This window comes from Bos indicus, chromosome X (genome assembly GCF_029378745.1).
Source record: "Bos indicus isolate NIAB-ARS_2022 breed Sahiwal x Tharparkar chromosome X, NIAB-ARS_B.indTharparkar_mat_pri_1.0, whole genome shotgun sequence".
NCBI lineage: Eukaryota > Metazoa > Chordata > Mammalia > Artiodactyla > Bovidae > Bos > Bos indicus.
Genome location: NC_091789.1, coordinates 120,561,683 through 120,579,059, shown reverse-complemented (window position 1 = coordinate 120,579,059; position 17,377 = coordinate 120,561,683). Strand labels below are relative to the sequence as shown.

Below are 17,377 nucleotides of genomic sequence, written 5' to 3'. Positions count from 1 at the left end.
TATACTATCCTACTGTTCTCTCACTGAAAGCATTTAAGCATTGTGAGAAAGGACCCAAGTGTCCTTCTACAATCTATCACGCAAAGGAACATTTTTTAACTATAAAGCTTATCTCTTTTCACAGGATTAAATATGTGGCACAGCTAGGTAAATGAAGAAGAGAAATGAAAGGATGACTGAACTGATTTCCCTGTTTGTTTTGATGTTAATAAACAAAACCATGACACAGCTTACGTTTGTGTCTGTTGTATTTACCTTAAATTTTTATTCATTATAAATTCAGGTAAAGAATAATCTATACATATACACTGACAAAGATTATTGAAGTTGTTATGATATTAGCAGTTTAGGTATTCCAATCTTTAAGAAAAGGAGAATCTTCAATGTTGCCTATGCTGCTGCTTCTGCTAAGTCGCTTCAGTCGTGTCTGACTCTGCGCGACCCCATAGATGGCTGCCCACCAGGCTTCTCTGTCCCTGGGATTCTCCAGGCAAGAACACTGGAGTGGGTTGCCATTTCCTTCTCCGAACGTTGCCCATAGACTTATCAATAAAAAAAAAAAATGATATGCTGTCAATTTCAGAATAATAGAACAATCTCATCTCTCTCATTTAAACTGTTTACTCCTTGATACAGTTTCTGTTTTAGCTCCTTTTCCTGACATGATTTCTCTAAGGTCGGTTTTGATCCAATGCCAGCTTTGGGTCCTATGTTCACATCTGTGAACGTGTCATTGCAACCTGCCAGTAGTTCTGCACAGTTCCAGTTAAACTTTTAAACTGTATCCATGCTTATTCACAGAGGATGTTGTGTGGTACTGATAGCTTAAATACATTGAATCTGCTGAATTTTAAACCCAGTTATTTTCCCCAAGAAAGTTTTGCTCACCAAAAGTAAAAATAAAGCTGCCTTTTATCAAGTCATGTACTGATAACTATCAAATCCAAATGCTGCATGTCAGAAAATGTCTAGAATCTCTAGATGAAAAGTTAAGGTTGGAAACTCAGTACAAAATTTTCCAGAGAATGTAAGAATGGAACTTAGTATAAAGTAGATATATTTGGACCCCTTATGAAGGGAGATTAGAATCTGCCTACAATGTAACAGACCCAGATTCGACCCTTGGGTCGGGAAGACACCCTGGAGAAGGAAATGGCAAGTCACTCCAGTATTCTTGCCTGGAGTGTTCCATGGACAGAGGAGCCTGGCAGGCTACAGTCCATGAGATCACACAGTCGGACACCACTGAGCGACTAACACAGTACCAAAAAGAGCTCTTTGTGGCCCACTGGAGACCAAAAACACAGGTAGGTCTTTGTTTATAAAACCTTAAGAACAGTTTTCCTTGCAGGTCCTATTATAGAAGTACTTTTATTCCATTTAGTTATGCTGCGTTTAATAATTTTCTGAAAACAAATCCCATGATGGCTCATGAAAGCCATAATGGTACTTAATTTATTTATTAGATCTTTTTATGGTTTAAGATGCTGTATATATTATTTCTTCAATTTCTTGAGTTACAACTGCTGCTTTCATTTCTAGATCCTATAAGGCCTTTACTAAAAATATCCTAATGCAATGTTTCAGGGATTCTTGTTTATCTTCAAAGAACACAGAAACAAAATAATGGATGCAACCTTCTAATACAGTAACAGTGGTTTGTATAATCTCCCATACAGTGTCTTTCACTGCTTACAGCTACTAGGCTGTAGAGTTCCTAGGCTTCTGAAAATAAGGGTACTCAACCAGAGTGCTTAAGTTTCACATGGAAATGTGCTTCTGTCTATTGCACAAAGTTCCATATCTTTTTATTCTCCTGCCTCTACTGTGTAATCTAGCTTTAAAATGGTAATGGGGTACTTGAAAAGAGAGTAGAAGCTCTCTCAGCTGCCATAATTTAGAACAGTAAGTAATGTTGGGTTGGCTGACTCGCACACAGAATTGTTAACAATTAATTACACAGCAACCTTAAGGATAGAAAAATAGGATCAAAGCAATATTTCAATGTTAGACCAAGACCTTTTCTTTGTGTGTGTTGACCAGACTTCTATATTGTCTTTCAGAAATAAACTCGACCTGTAATGATGACCTAAAGTAGGGGTGAGCAAACTTTTACTGTAAAGGGCCAGACAATAAACATTTTAAGTTTTGTAGACCTGAAATACAGTTGTAAGCCCTCAACTGTGGTGTTCAAACACAAAAGCAGGCTCAGGCAATATGTAGAGAAATGGGTGTGGCTATGTTCCACTGAAACTATTTACAAAAACAGACAGCAGGCTAGTTTGCTGTAACGCGATCTATAATTTCCTGTTTTCATTTTAGAATGCAGCAAAAAAAGATATTTTAAGAACAGTTAATTTGAGACTAGAATCCTATTAGATGTTTATGATTTTCCTTCATAGCCCTTTTCAGTTGTTTTCACTATATCTAATTCACAGTCTCTATGTTTTTGTAGTGTCTGCCCTTGAGTCTTTATAAAGCATCTGCCTATCATTTTAATAGAAAAAGCAGCATTTCTTACATCCATATCCATTTTAAAAACATTATGCCAGTTACCATCCTTTTGTAATCTAAGCAGGTTTGAGAACAGGCACAACTGTCTGTTGGTAAGCAGACAATTCAACTGATGGGAGCAATAGTACGTGGACTTGCCAGAATGCAGCCTCATGGCTGGATATTTTACAGAGGAAAATGAAGCATATCTCTAACCTAGTGAGCTGAGTATATCAAAGTGAACTTGGGGAGCTTTTACTGTAGTAGACTTCAATAAGAAAGCCACAAAAATGAAATCTCTAAGATATAGTTGAATGTTTTCATGTAACACATAACAAAGAAAACGGAATACAGATTTTCCTTTTAAACTGAGTAATCTGATGTTCTGAGTTGGGATCCCTGTTTGCACAGACATCTTAGATGACTATCACATAAATCTACTGTGTTTTAGAAATAAAACCCAACAGTTTATGAAATAGTCTATGACTAAAAGATGATAAATATAGAGTACCACCATAAAACAGTCTAAATGGTAAGAACTTAATGATGAAGTTGTATAAGTAAAATTGTTTTTGATCACCCAAATCTGATCTGACTGTGAGGTGAGGGATGTCTATACCAGGACTGTGATCTTATAAAAGGTAGTTTTTACCCATTATATCTGTAAAACCAAAATGATTGCTATTGAAGCAGCATAACACACCACAGTATTACTTATGGTTTACCAAATAATCAAGTCTATACCTCTAGATTGAAGGAGGTCAACTTCTTTCAGTGTACAGTCAACATTTATCTGGAGTTGTCTGTTCATGCTTCTCAATCTTGTCATTTCCTCAGGCTAGTAAGAAAGGACCCAAAATAGCAATTGTGGGAAAGTCATTATCAAGCCCAACATTTAAGAACTGGTATTCATGTTAACTGTTCTGATAGGTTATTACCAAGAAAATGGCCTTAATCCCTTAAAGGGCATGTTTAAGAAGGCTTTATACTATGTTTTCCAAGGAATAGGTGAAATGGTGACATTAATATGGACACATAAAAACAAAATCCTCACATAATGTGGCGGGGCTATCATACTACACTATGTTCTCTCATACAAATACTAACATATATTAATCACAGAGCATTGAGAATATTTTCTTTCTACATTTGCATGGTAAGGGAAACTAGGCAACAACCTTGTAAACAAGCAGTTTCCATGAGTTTAGTCTTGTCAAGGCTGGTAAAAATTACAGTGGTACTTCTTTTAATGAATAGTTACTAACTGTCAGGCACTATGTTCGCCAGAAGTCTCTCACTCTTGCCTCAACATTATCTTCCCAGGTAAGTACTGATATCACCCCCAGGGTATATATGATGAAGCTGAGGCACAAACAGGTTATATAATTTTCCCAAGGTTCTTAAAAACTCGTAATGGGCAGATCCAGGATTTATACAGAAGTCTACTTTAGAAACGTCTCTAGAAATCTTTGCATCTTCTGTTTTTCCTACATAAAAGAAAGCTAGTAACCTAGTGCATGGAAACTGCAGAAACAAATAGATTCCATTCTCCCCCCAAGTCTGTTTCTTTCTGCCTTGACATGAACATGAGACACTGAAATGTGAAAAGAGCCCTATTTTTCGATTGGGTAAAGCTTTTTGGAAGCCTCTACTTCCCCCAAAGTTCTGAATGTCTTTACTATTCACATATATGTACAGTAAAAAATGAAGTTCAGAGTTTAGACTCTAGAGGTAATGAAGCTTTCAGCACAGTACAGCTAGGAAACCACTTACTAAGGTGACTGTAACTACATGAAGTAAAAGATAATATCTGCTATCACAGGAAGACAGAAGAAAATAATCTTCTGCTAAACATGGTGTTTTACTAAAAAGCTAAATATAAAAGTGAAGGAAAATCTAGAAAAATGGGTTAATTCTGAATGATGCAAGATACTATCCTGTTAGGACATCTCAGAATATCTGGGAATGTCCATTAAATTAGGTGGTGTCAAAAGTTTTAAGAAAGTAATGTAACAGGCAGTCTATAATAAGTGCAGCAATCCCTTCGAATGATAGGGGAACAAAAACGTCATTGAGAAATACTTATCATGGATTGCTCTTCTCATTCCTATGTTAACATGTAAAATAAATGCTTACATCTTGTCTATATTAACTATTAAAAGTGTAAAACACATCTGAGCATTGTAGTAAAGCACTTGTTCAAGGGTTTCAAAAAGTGATGCTGTCTTCCCAGGAATATATCAAAGAATCTAGTCTTTGCTTTGTAGAATTTTGGAGAAAGTCAAGTACCTAAAGGAGCAAATCCTTCTAACATATTTGCGGGCAGAGGGGGCTATTTCAGGTAGAGTGGTCTTGAACAGTGAAGCTGTGTAATCAGGTATGGAAATAACTATAATAAACGTTATAGTCAAGAGGCCACTGCACATTTGCTAGTAACAACCAAAAGGCTCTTGTCAACATGCTCATTTCCAAAGACAACAGAACCCTTGGTACTCACTGAACTATGATTTTTTTCTGTCAGATTCCTATGCCTCCTAACAGCTTTGGAGTGAGGGGACAATAGCTGTTTCTGGACCATTACTAGTATTTGTAGGACACTATACTGTATTTTCATGAAGGTGGGATTTCAAGATGGGTTTGGTGTCATTTAACCTTGCTTGTTTGTAAAATTCCAGAATACTTAACATCTGACATTTCTAAGGAAAAAAATAGCTTGTTGTACAAAACATGGCAGAAATACCTTAATTCACCTGTTCTATCAGTTGAAGAGTATTTGTCAGAGAGAAGAAGGTCAAAGACCAGTGATGTTCTTTCATGGTTTTGCCTTGATTATGCATCCAGGACTGTGAGTAGGTTGATGCCACCACCCAATTAATCAGAAGACCAATGAAGAGGAAAAAACTTGTGGGATGGAGTAAGTGGAAGCGCTGATGAGTAAAATCTTATTTATCTTTCAAGGTATAACTTAAATTTCCCCCTTCTCCATGCAATTGTCACCTCTTTGAACTCCACTAGCAAACAGCTAACAGAGTTCTATCTCAGAACTCTCAAAGTAGTTAATATCATTACCATGTAGTTGGCCAGCACTATTGATTCACTGTGTTACATTAGCTTTTCTTCCCCCATGTACAGGTTCATGGATCTATGTATGTCTTTTTGCATACAGATGTGGTTAAGCGATGACATCTCTCACAGCATTTAATAAAAGGCTTTGCAAACAACAGCCTGAGAGAAATGATGGCTATTAGGCATTTTTCAACTTCAGTCCTCCTTGGAAAGATTATTTTGCTGATCCTCTAAGTTTCTGCAACTGTACCTATAGTTGGTCACAAATATGCATTTCAGTTTGACGAGGCACATGGGTTTCTAACCAGGTGTTCATGTACTACTGGTTAAAGAAGCCATATAAGCATTAGCAATGAGCCTCTAGGAACAAAAAGGGAATTCTGACTAAATGCTTTGACATTTATATGTTATACAGGTTCCTAAAATGAAAAGAAAATCAAGTATTTTCAAAACATTTCAGATTTAAGCATATTTTTCCACTGTTTTGTAAATCAAAATTATGTAGTAAGAAGACTATTTGTTAAGCATTATATAAACTGTGTAATGCATATTATCTTAGGTTCTTCTGGACATGTAAAAAAATTCTATGAGATGGGTAGTCGTGGATATTGTAGAAGAGAGACCAAATATAAAGAAAGTAAGCTTATCCAAGGAGGTATAAGTGAAATAGGAGAAGAGGGATTCAAAGTCACATGTGCACTGGGAGGGTTTTTTCATCATAAAATTGATTTTGAATTGAAGTATGATGAATCATGTTTGTAATCAAGTATCTCCTGTCTCCATACAGGGAGTCTACAGAAGGATAATATATCAGGTTTGTAATCAATGAAACTGTGTCATCTTCTTTCCCTGTCTCCATAGAGGGTTTCTATAGAAGGATAATGTATCAAGTTTGTAATCAACAAAAGGGTGTCATTTCCTGTTTTCCTGTCTCCATAGAGGAATTCTATACAAGGATAATGTATTAGGTGTGTAATAAATAAGTGTTGTCTCCTGTCTCCTTTGTCTGTTGTTGACAGTCTCCTGTGACTCCTGTTTCCTGAATTGCCTGTCTACTGTTGTGCCTCCTGTCTTGTGTATCCTGTCTATATACACAGATTCTAGAGAAGGATACTAAATCAGGTTTGTAATCAATACGGCTCCTGTTACCTGTCTACAAAGAGGGATTCTATAGAAGGATAATGAATCAGGTTTCTAATAAATAAGTCTCCTATCTCCACAGAGGTATTCTATAGATGCACAATGAATCAGGTTTGTAATCAATAAAAGTGTCTCCTGTATCCTGTCTCCATAGAGGGATTCTAAGAAAGGAAAATGAATCAGATTTGTAATCAGTGAGTCTCCTCTCTTCTGTATCTATAGAGTGTTTCTATAGCAGGATAATGAATGAGGTTTGTACACAATAAGCTTCCTGTCTCCATAGAGGGTTTCTATAGAAGGATAATGAATGAGGTTTGCAATCCCTAAGTCTCCTGTCTCCAGAGATGGATGCAAGAGAAGGATACTGGATCAGGTGTGCAATCCTTAAATCTCCTGTTTCCTGGGATGCTAGAGAAGGACACTGCAACAGGTTTGCAGTCCCCCAAGTCTCCTGTGATGATGCTAGAGAAGGATACTGTATCAGGCTTGCCATCCCTAAGTCTTCTGAGATGATGCAGGAGAACTGCACCATCAGGTTTGCCATCCCTTAGGCATCTCCTGTCTCCTCAGTTGATGCTAGAGAAGGGATACTGCATGTGGTTTGCAATCCCTAAGTCTCCTGTCTCCTGTGATGCTAGAAAAGGATATGGCATCAGGTTGGCAGTCCATACGTCTGCTGTCTCCTGAGACGATGAGAGAGGATAGTGCAAGAGGTTTGCCATCCCTAAGTCATCTCCTGAGACGAAGCTAGAGAAGGATACTGCATGAGGTTTGCCATCCTTAAGTCGTCTCAGTCTCCTGTCTCCTGAAATGATGCTAGGCGAAGGATACTGTATAAGGTTTGTGATGTCTAAGTCTCCTGAGACAATGCTAGAGAAGGATACAACATCAGGTTGGCAGTCCCTAAGTCTCCAGAGAGGATGGGAGAGGATAGTGCATGAGGTTTGCCATCCTTTAGGCATCTCCTGTCTCCTGAGATGATGCTAGAGAAGGGATATTGCATGAGGTTTGTAATCCCTAAGTATCCTGTGATGCTAGAAAAGAATATGGCATTAGGTTGGCAGTCCCCAAGTCTCCTGAGAGGATGCTAAAAAAGGATACTGCATGAGGTTTGCAATCCCTAAGTCTCCAGGGGTGCTAGAGAAGGATTCGGCATCACCTTGGCAGTCCCCTAGTCTCCTGTTGTCTCCCATTAGAGCTAGTATCTTACTTCCCTAACCAGGAATGAAACCCATATCCCTTGCCTTCGGGGGCAAAGTCCTAACCACTATATCAGCTAGTAGCTCCTAAACCCTTAGCTTCTCTTTCCCTCCTTTGTCTCTGAACTTAACCTTGGTCAAAAGAGGTTAAGAATGCCTTCAGGTAAAAGAATAGAGCGAGTTGCTTCCTCAAGAACACACAAGAGTTCTACACAGAACGCTTTAGAGGACTAGTGAGAGCAAAGTACATGGAGGACGCAGATCGACTCGCTGAGGCAACTTCTCACTCAACCTCACAGATCACTTACCATATATAGTATTCAAGTTATTTCTTGAGGGATGGCTCGATTCTTCCCTCTAGCAGGTATACACTAAACTCCTCACTTTGGACCACACTCATAAGCTGAAAAAATTGCTTGCTAAATCAATGTTGAAGAGTCAAATGCTATTTGGGGTCTGAGGTTTTTAAGAATTGTTGAACTTACATAGCTACCAATTTGTTAACAGTATGTGGCCCAAATCTATGCATGACAGTACTTCTATAACCCCTGTTACAACTCCTGTTCAAACTGTTATCTTAGTTTCTACAATTATCTACACTTAAAATTACTCTGCTTGATAATGATCTAGAGTCAACACTTTCCCAAGATGCATATCGATCTTGCTCTAACTCATGTACATTAATGTACTGAGAAAAATAACTGTCTTAAATATATATGTACATAATACACAAAAGCATAAATGAATACCTGTGAACACTTATAAAGCATTTGGTCAAGTTTTACTTCTCATTTCTATTCTAACAGAAAGCAATCTATAGTGACTGAGCTGCCATACATTAATTATCTTTGAAAATACTCATGAAACTACGGAATTCCCCCAAGAGAACAAAAGAAACTATCCATTTATTTGGCTGAGAACAAAAGGCAAACATCCTTCATGTGCTGCTGACAGAACAAAATGCTACCGGGAAGAGAAGTTAACATCAGAAGCAGCAGCCCAGACATGCAACATGCTCCCCAGCCCCCGCCTAATACATCCTAGTAGATCCTACTTACCGTTGGGATCGCCGTGGTGCAGCTGACCCTTCTGAGCCGCCTCTGCATCAGGTCATGCTCCATACCATTAACTTCTGCCTTCAAGCGCTCTAGCTCCTCTTTCTCAAGTTTCAATTGCTTTGCTAACCTCTCCATCCTTGCTCGCTGATGTAACAGCAAAGCTATAGCATTACAGACAAAGTCATTGCAGAAAATAACACTGAACAAGTGACAGGGACATCTGTACATGCATGGCTAATGTATGAAATACCCATAAAGACCCCGGTCATTCAACTTCAGTTGACATTTATTCTAAAGTCTTGCTAATGTGATTTGGCCTTCCTGTGTACTTTAATTTGGATCTGGTTCCTTCTGCCAAAATAATATCATCTATACATTCCTCCTCTTCTATTGTCCTTAGTTTCCCTAAGATTGTCTTCAATGATCCCTGGGTGTCATTTCACATATACTGAAATAGTCAATTCTCCCCTATCTTTTAACAAACTTTTAAGATACTTTCTTCTCTTTATACTGAGTTAGGTCCACTGTGAACTACTCCAATAATGTTTTTCATTACCAACCCTACTTCCCATAAATACACAATACTTAAAACTTCCTTACCCCCTTCAGTCCATCCACTTAAAAAATATTTAAATTTTTCCCTGTGATAAGCTTTAGGCCACCCTCTATGAGTCACTTTTTCCTACTCTGTAGTTGGGGTTTTGGACTATGTTGATTTCACTGGCCTATGATTTTCTCCCAATGAATGCACTTCTTAACATACAGTCTTTGAAGGCACTCTTATCATGACTACATTTTTCTATTTTAAAGTAAAATCTGTAGATGATTCTGAAGCACTAACCCTATTCTTAATAGCAATGCTACTGCCAAATATTTAATACATAGTACATTAATTAAACACCTAATATAAATTATTTGCTTTGAGTAGGAGATTGCCATCGCCCCACAAAGACAATGTCATATAAAAGGGCTGAAATTACCTTGTGTATAAGCATAGTCATCAGATCCAGAACTGGAACTTCTCTGATATTTATGGCTTCCCTTTTCTCCCCCAGAGCCTGGTATCACTGAAATGGGCTGGATAGGTTCTGGGGCTGCAGAACGTTCTTCTTGGTCCACTAAATTTAACAGATTTTCAGTCATGGCTCGGCCTACAGTGATTTTAAAAACGGTCGTTGGGTTTGGTATCATCCGAGGAGATGGTGATGGAGCACAAGAAGGTCCAGTGGGCTGTGTATATGTAATATACACAGGATTGACAGTAAACGGAGGTTTCGGTTGACTGGATATCCCTCTAGAAGGAGAACTTGACGGTGGTGTGGTGGCTGTGTACAATGAGTGCTGATTCCGTGGAGATGGCTGGTTACTGATAGGTGAAGGACTCCTATTCATGGCTGTTCCAGATCTCTGAGAGGGTTCGACTGTAATTTCTATCTTCTTCATGGATCCTTTGGGTAAGCTAGATGTTGTATATGGGAGATAGGCTACCGAATGGCTTCCCTGTTTCTGATAGCTAGGAGGTCCTTGTTGATATGGATGGGGTGGCGTCGTTGAAGGACTAGGTGGCATAAAGACATGAGAACTGGGGTGGCCCAATGGAGACGGTTGTACTTGATGCTGAGGAGAGCTGAAGGGTGAAGGACACTGAGAAGGAGGTGGTGAATGGTAAGCAGGTTGAGGGATCTGCTGTTGTTTGGGAGAATACTGAGAAGGTGGATAGTTTTGTTGATGTGGATACACAGGTAAAGGACGCTGGCTATAATGAGGCACTGGGCCCTGTGGTGAGGACTGCCACGGTGTATTTTGAGGAGTCTGTCTTCCTGATGAACTCTGAGATGTCTGTCTAATATAAATAGAACCAGGAGACCCATACAGATTGCTCGGAATTTGTGGAAGAATTTGTAAAGCTCTTGGTACAGTCTGTCCAGAAGGGAGGTTTTGGGATACTGTAACAGTAATTGGATTGGTACTATACCGAGGTATGTGCATGTAGGAAGGAGGTGGCGGCGGCGGTGGTGAAGGCCCTTGCATAGCAGATGGAGTCATTCCTGTTTGCATGGAAGATGGCTGTTGAGGTGGCTGTGAAGGAGGAGTAGCTGCACTTCTGTTCTGTTCATTCATAAAAAAAGGATTGTAGTTTGGAGTAGTAGCAACAACAGCTGGAGCTGAGTGTGGTTCCTGAACTAAACATATCAGCTGTTTACCTGCTGCATGCTGTGGATCAATATGTCCATCACTTGAGCTATGTACCAGCGTTCGACCGCCATTAAGTTGCACACCATCTCCTGGGTGGTAGCTACTAGGAGAATGAATACCCAGGTTAATATGCAAAAGGCGGTTTCTATTCATCCTGCTGTCATCTGGACTATGGTATTCCATATATAAGTATTTACTACTCTCCTGGGAAAGGGCTCGGCAACAGGCTTCCAGATTGTTGTTATTCTAGGGGGAAAAAAAAGGGTACACAGAACATTGGCAAACATTAACAGATCCTAATAGTGGAACTGAAGCTTTGCCATAGATTTATGTAAACACAATTGTCAGAAAATAAGTAGACAGTAGTATTTTTACACACAAAAAGCTTCACGGTCATCGATCCTGAAAGGCAGATCCCAAACCATTCATATTATTTTACAGACATTTAGCTCACATAACGAGTACTACCGCTACTGCTACTGCTACAGAAATGTACAGTACCTACTAATGAACCTTGTGACTCAACCCCAACTTTTCTGACTCCAAATCCAGGACTCATCTTACACTTGTTGCATCTCAACAAATTACAATGTTGGGCTAATCTTGGATTCACCACACTTGCTGTAATCTACAAGTATAAGTCATATCCATTATTAATATTTACACTGATACACAGGAAAATAACCATGCGTTAGTTTTCAAAAGGCAAACAAACCCCAAAGTGAAAAAAATAACAATAAAACTCCTAAAGATTCAAAACAGTAAAAATTCTCAAGCAGCCTATACTTTTTATTTCACCACAGTTATCCCTATATCACTTCAACTGTTTCATTATGAAAGATTAAGTTAACTGAAGAAATCAGTAAAAAAAAAAAAATCACTCTTTGAATTATGTTTCTAGGAGTCTGCCAAACTTATAATAATTTAACACAAAACCCACCCAGTCTTGACTGCCTTAATGAAATTCATTCACATTCCCACAGTCTCAAAGTTTTTACTTGCTCAAAAGTAGCTTGGTAAACTTTCAAAATTCCAATTTTTAGAATTACACACACACACAAAGATGGTAAATAACAAACTGCCATTTTAGATGTTCCAATCAACAGCAATAAAGCAGTATTCCATTAAACAATATAATTCAGAACTATTGTATTAGTCTAAAACACATTTATTCATGCCCTTTTAAAGTTTCTCAATTATCATGACCATCTCTGTATTTCATAAATATATATACAAATATGCACATATACACGTATTACTGTACTTTAGGGAGAAGTACATTTTATTGAAAGCAATAAAAGCAAACACTTCACTTCTGCTGTGAACCGAATATAGCTAAATAAAAAGCATGACATAAAATGCTTTAATTTTAGAGGGAGAACTCTTAGGGTTTACTGACTCCAACTCAACTCATTCCCAGATGAAAAAAGACATGCCTGGGAAGTTCCAAGACTTGACATCAGGTACTTAACTAGTTAGCTGGAGAGCCAGTTCTAGATTCTTCGTTTCCAGACACTCAGTGCTCTTTCCATTGTCATATAGTAATTTCAGGGGCTACTGTATGATGCCAAAAGTACATTGCTATACTGAAACTTTAAGGAGTGAAAGAAAATTCAGTCAAGCAAACCTGTGTAAGATGAATTCTCAGAAATACAACAAATTGACTTTATCAAAACGCCACAATAACTTTCCTCCTTTTCCTTCTATAAACCTTTTGATACTAAACTTCAAACACTTTTTACATTACCCGAACCAAGGAAAAAAGGAATTGTTGACATTGAAAAAGAAAAGAATTACATTTGGGCTTTTTCTTATCCTGCTTTAAATCATGCTGATCAAGGGTGGAGAGGACACAGATATTAAGATAGAAGATAGATATTGTTATATATCAGTGAATATCAGTGAAATATCAGTGAATTTGGAGCCAAAAGATTCAAACTGGTTGCTGACTAGACAATGCCACTGGCAGATAAATTAAGGGAAGAAAAAAAGAGAGAAAATAAAATAGCTCCTTCAAGGTGTGTATAAATCTATGGATTAAAAGGAGAACAAAATATGGAGTTTTATTTGAAATCTAAAGCAGTTACAGACACTTTATTATTTGACTTTTTTTTTTATCAATTATGTTTTCTTTTATTTGTAATTTTATTTTATTTTTTAACTTTACAATATTGTATTGGTTTTGCCATATATCGAAATGAATCCGCCACAGGTATACATGTGTTCCCCATCCTGAACCCTCCTCCCTCCCCATACCATCCCTCTGGGTCGTCCCAGTGCACCAGCCCCAAGCATCCAGTATCCTGCATCGAACCTGGACTGGCGACTCGTTTCAATTATGTTTTCTACACTGAATTAGTTTCCACAAAAAAGAACTAAATTCTAATGATACAAAGTTGGAAGTAGTCAGCCTATTCATACACATGTCTGTAAGTGACAGGCTGAGCATATTTTCTTAGGAAGAAAAATTTAAAACCATAAATAAAAGATTAAGTGTTTTCTTTATGGAAATATTTTAATAACACCACAAGAGATTCAAACATTGTATCAGACCTGCTAAATGTTTTAAAAAGAAAAAAAAGAATAAAAAATTTATCAAACAGTAAATATGAATAAAAAATGATAATCTGTTCAGCCAAAGAGGTCAGAACTTTTAAGAAAACATATATGAACACTCCTGAAAAGACTGAGGCAATAAGGCATCATATCCCACGAAACTGATCCTCCGTTGGGGGATTACAGCCTAGAGGGATGCTTTAAAGCTTGTATATTAAATTCAAACTACTGGAGAAAGAGGGAGGGAGGGAAGAAGGAATATGTTTAGAGTTGGGGATAAAACAGATAAACAAGGACCTACTGTATAGCACAGGGAACTATCTTATATTCAACATCTTTAATAACTTGTAGTAGAAAAGAATCTGAAAAACAAGGGATATATATATATATAAATTCAGCCGCTCAGTCATGTCCGACTTTTTACAACCCCATGGACTGCAGCATGCCAGGCGTCCCTGTCCATCACCAACTCCTGAAGCTTGCTCAAACTCATGTCCATTGAGTCAGTGATGCCATCCAACCATTTCATCCTCTGTTGTCCCATTGTCCTTCTGCCCTCAATCTTTCCCAGAATCAGGGTCGTTTCCAATGAGTCAGTTCTTCCCATCAGGTGGCCAAAGTACTGGAGCTTCAGCTTCAACATCAGTCCTTCCAATGAATATTCAGGATAGATTTCCTTTAGGATGGACTGGTTGGATCTCCTTGCAGTCCAAGGGACTCTCAAGAGTCTTCTCCAACACCACAGTTCAAAAGCATCAATTCTTCAGCACTCGGCTTTCTTTATATTTATAGTCCAACTCTCACATCCATACATGACCACTGGAAAAACCATAACTTTGACTAGACGGACCTTTGTCAGCAAAGTAACGTCTCTGCTTTTTAATATGCTGTCTACAATGGTCATAGCTTTTCTTCCAAGAGGCAAGCGTCTTTTAATTTCGTGGCTGCAGTCACCACCTGCAGTGATTTTGGAGTCCAAAAAAATAAAAGTCTGTCACTGTTTCCCCATCTATTTGCCATGAAGTGATGGGACTGGATGCTATGATCTTAGTTTTCTGAATGTTGAGCTTTAAGCCAACTTTCTCACTCTCCTCTTTCACTCTCCTCAAGAGGCTCTTTAATTCCTCTTCACTTTCTGCCATAAGGGTGGTGTCATCTGCATACCTGAAGTTATTGATATTTCTCCTGGCAATCTTGATTCCAGCTTCTACTTCATCCAGCCTGGCACTTCGTATAATGTATTCTGCATATAAGTTAAATAAGCAGGGTGACAATATACAGCCTTGACATACTCCTTTTCCTATTTGGAACCAGTCTGTTGTTCCACGTCCAGTTCTAACTATTGCTTTTGACCTGCATATAGATTTCTCAGGAGGCAGGTCAGGTGGTCTGGTATTCCCATATCTTGAAGAATTTTCCAGTTTGTGGTGATCCACACAGTCAAAGGCTTTGGCATAATCAATAAAGCAGAAGTAGATGTTTTTCTGGAACTCTTGTGCTTTTTTGATGATCCAATGGATATTGGCAATTTGATCTCTGGTTCCTCTGCCTTTTCTATATCCAGCTTGAACATTTGGAAGTTCATGGATCATGTATACTGCTGAAGCTTGGCTTGGAGAATTTTGAGCATTACTTTGCGGGCATGTGAGATGAGTGCAACTGTGCGGTAGTTTGAACATTCTTTGGCATTGCCTTTCTTTGGGACTGGAATGAAAGCTGACCTTTTCTAGCCCTGTGGACACTGCTGAGTTTTCCAGATTTGCTGGCATATTGAGTGTAGCACTTTTACAGCATCATCTTTTAGGATTTGAAATAGCTCAACTGGAATTTCATCGCCTCCACTAGCTTTGTTCATAGTGATGCTTCCTAAGGCCCACTTGACTTTGCATTCCCGGATGTCTGGCTCTAGGTGAGTCATCACACCATCGTGGTTATCTGGGTCATGAAGACCTTTTTCGTACAGTTCTTCTGTCTGTTGTTGCCACCTCTTCTTAATATCTTCTGCTTCTCTTAGGTCCATACCATTTCTGACTTTAATTGTGCCCATCTTTGCATGAAACGTTCCCTTGGTATCACTAATTTTCTTGATGAGATCTCTAGTCTTTCCCATTCTATTGTTTTCCTCTGTTTTTTGCACTGATCACTGAGGAAGGCTTTATATATGTGTGTGTTTATATGTATAAAAGCTGTTATCATTTTTCTGTACACCCGAAACTAACACAACATTGTAAATCAACTGTACTACAATTAAAGGGGAAAAAAGGTAAACTACTGTGTCTTATATATATTACCCACAAACAGAAATTTTCCAGAGAGAGTAGGTGATAAGTCTCCATACTGATAAACAACAGTAATCCCAGATGAAGAAAAGACTAAAAAACTGACGACAATGTAAGTTATCAATACATCTTCACTGAGCTGAGTTAAAAGTTCCATTCTTTCAACTTAATAAGATGAAAACAAGCCATGAGTAGACTACAGATAATAAAGGGCTAAATTAAATTATATTAAAAAAACAAGGTCAGACCTAGGTGGGGCCCTAGGTAAGTTAGGAAACTGACTGCTAGGAAGTGGTTTACACTACAAGGATTTCACTCCAGAAACCAAAATGGGGCTAAAGAGTGGAAATTCACACTGGAATTGTTATGTGTGAGAAAATAAAGACAAGCTCTAACACAAGAACAAGACCTACCAGAAGGGCTTGCAAACAAAGGAAGCACCTCTGTTACCACCACTGATCTGGAAGTCTCTAGCCTCAAATAACCTCAGCTACATCTAGGTTTATATTATATCCCGGGCAACTCACACTGTAAGGGAGAGCTTGCAGATTATATACAGTAAGGTGGAATTTGAACTGGTCGAGTAAGCAAATTCAGTGGGGAAGGTAGAACTGCTGCTCTCAAAGCTCAACCAACTAGGGAAATGCTACAACCTCAGACACACTGAGATTCTGTGAAGGATGATGCAAAACTCAATAGGTGGAGCATTAGGCATATTTCTCTGCTGCCCCTTGAGTGGGAAGACATGTTCTGTCAGAGATGAAAGATTTATTTCAATAGAAGACAATAGGACAAAACTAACATAATTAAATAAAGAAGTCTTATACTTAAAATTGGATATTAGTGAGCATTTATCAACTAGAAAAACAGGGAAAAAAATGGCGGGGGGCAAGAATGCTCTAAAAACTTCAAAAAATAGGCTTAAAAAGGTATATGGTCTATTAAGTTATAATGATAATCTTACAATTCAAAATTCAGTTCTAACGACTTGGGGACTGATGACAGATGTAAGAAGTGAAATGCATAAAAACTCTTTTCTTCTTTTTGCTACATGCCTTTGTTCTTTTCTCTACATCACTGGTTGTCAATGGGAAAGATTTTGCCTCCCGTGGAACACAGAGATTTTGTCTGCCATGTAAACATTTTTGGTTGTCACAAGTGCAGGGACACTAATGGCATTTAGCAGGTCCTAAACATCCTATAATGCACCAGGCAGATCCCTACAACAGACACTATATCTAGCCCACAATCTTGACTGTGCCATGGTTGAGAAATCCTCCTCTAGATGTCTCCCCAACGTAAACAATAAAACTGAGTTCTTCTCACTACAATACAAAGCCAGCTCTAATAAGGGAAACTGTCACGTAATATCACTATCATTGGCGAGTAA

At 38.3% G+C, this 17,377-nt stretch overlaps 1 protein-coding gene across 7 annotated transcripts in view; it reads right to left on the bottom strand.

Moving 5' to 3' along the window:
- The window catches only part of TAB3 (TGF-beta activated kinase 1 (MAP3K7) binding protein 3), a 93,459-nt gene that overhangs the window by 19,026 nt on the left and 57,056 nt on the right, over positions 1-17,377 (bottom strand). For 5 of the 7 annotated variants that reach the window (XM_070783819.1, XM_070783818.1, XM_070783815.1 and 2 more), the window contains 3 exons: positions 9,937-11,398; positions 8,957-9,117; positions 3,238-3,331 (listed from right to left, as the gene is read on the bottom strand). In XM_070783819.1, the coding sequence (XP_070639920.1) occupies positions 3,238-3,331; positions 8,957-9,117; positions 9,937-11,398 (1,717 nt within the window). Of the gene's footprint in view, positions 1-3,237; positions 3,332-8,956; positions 9,118-9,936; positions 11,399-11,653; position 17,377 lie in introns of those variants that run through there. The other 2 variants (XM_070783820.1, XM_070783821.1) reach the window with 2 other exon arrangements.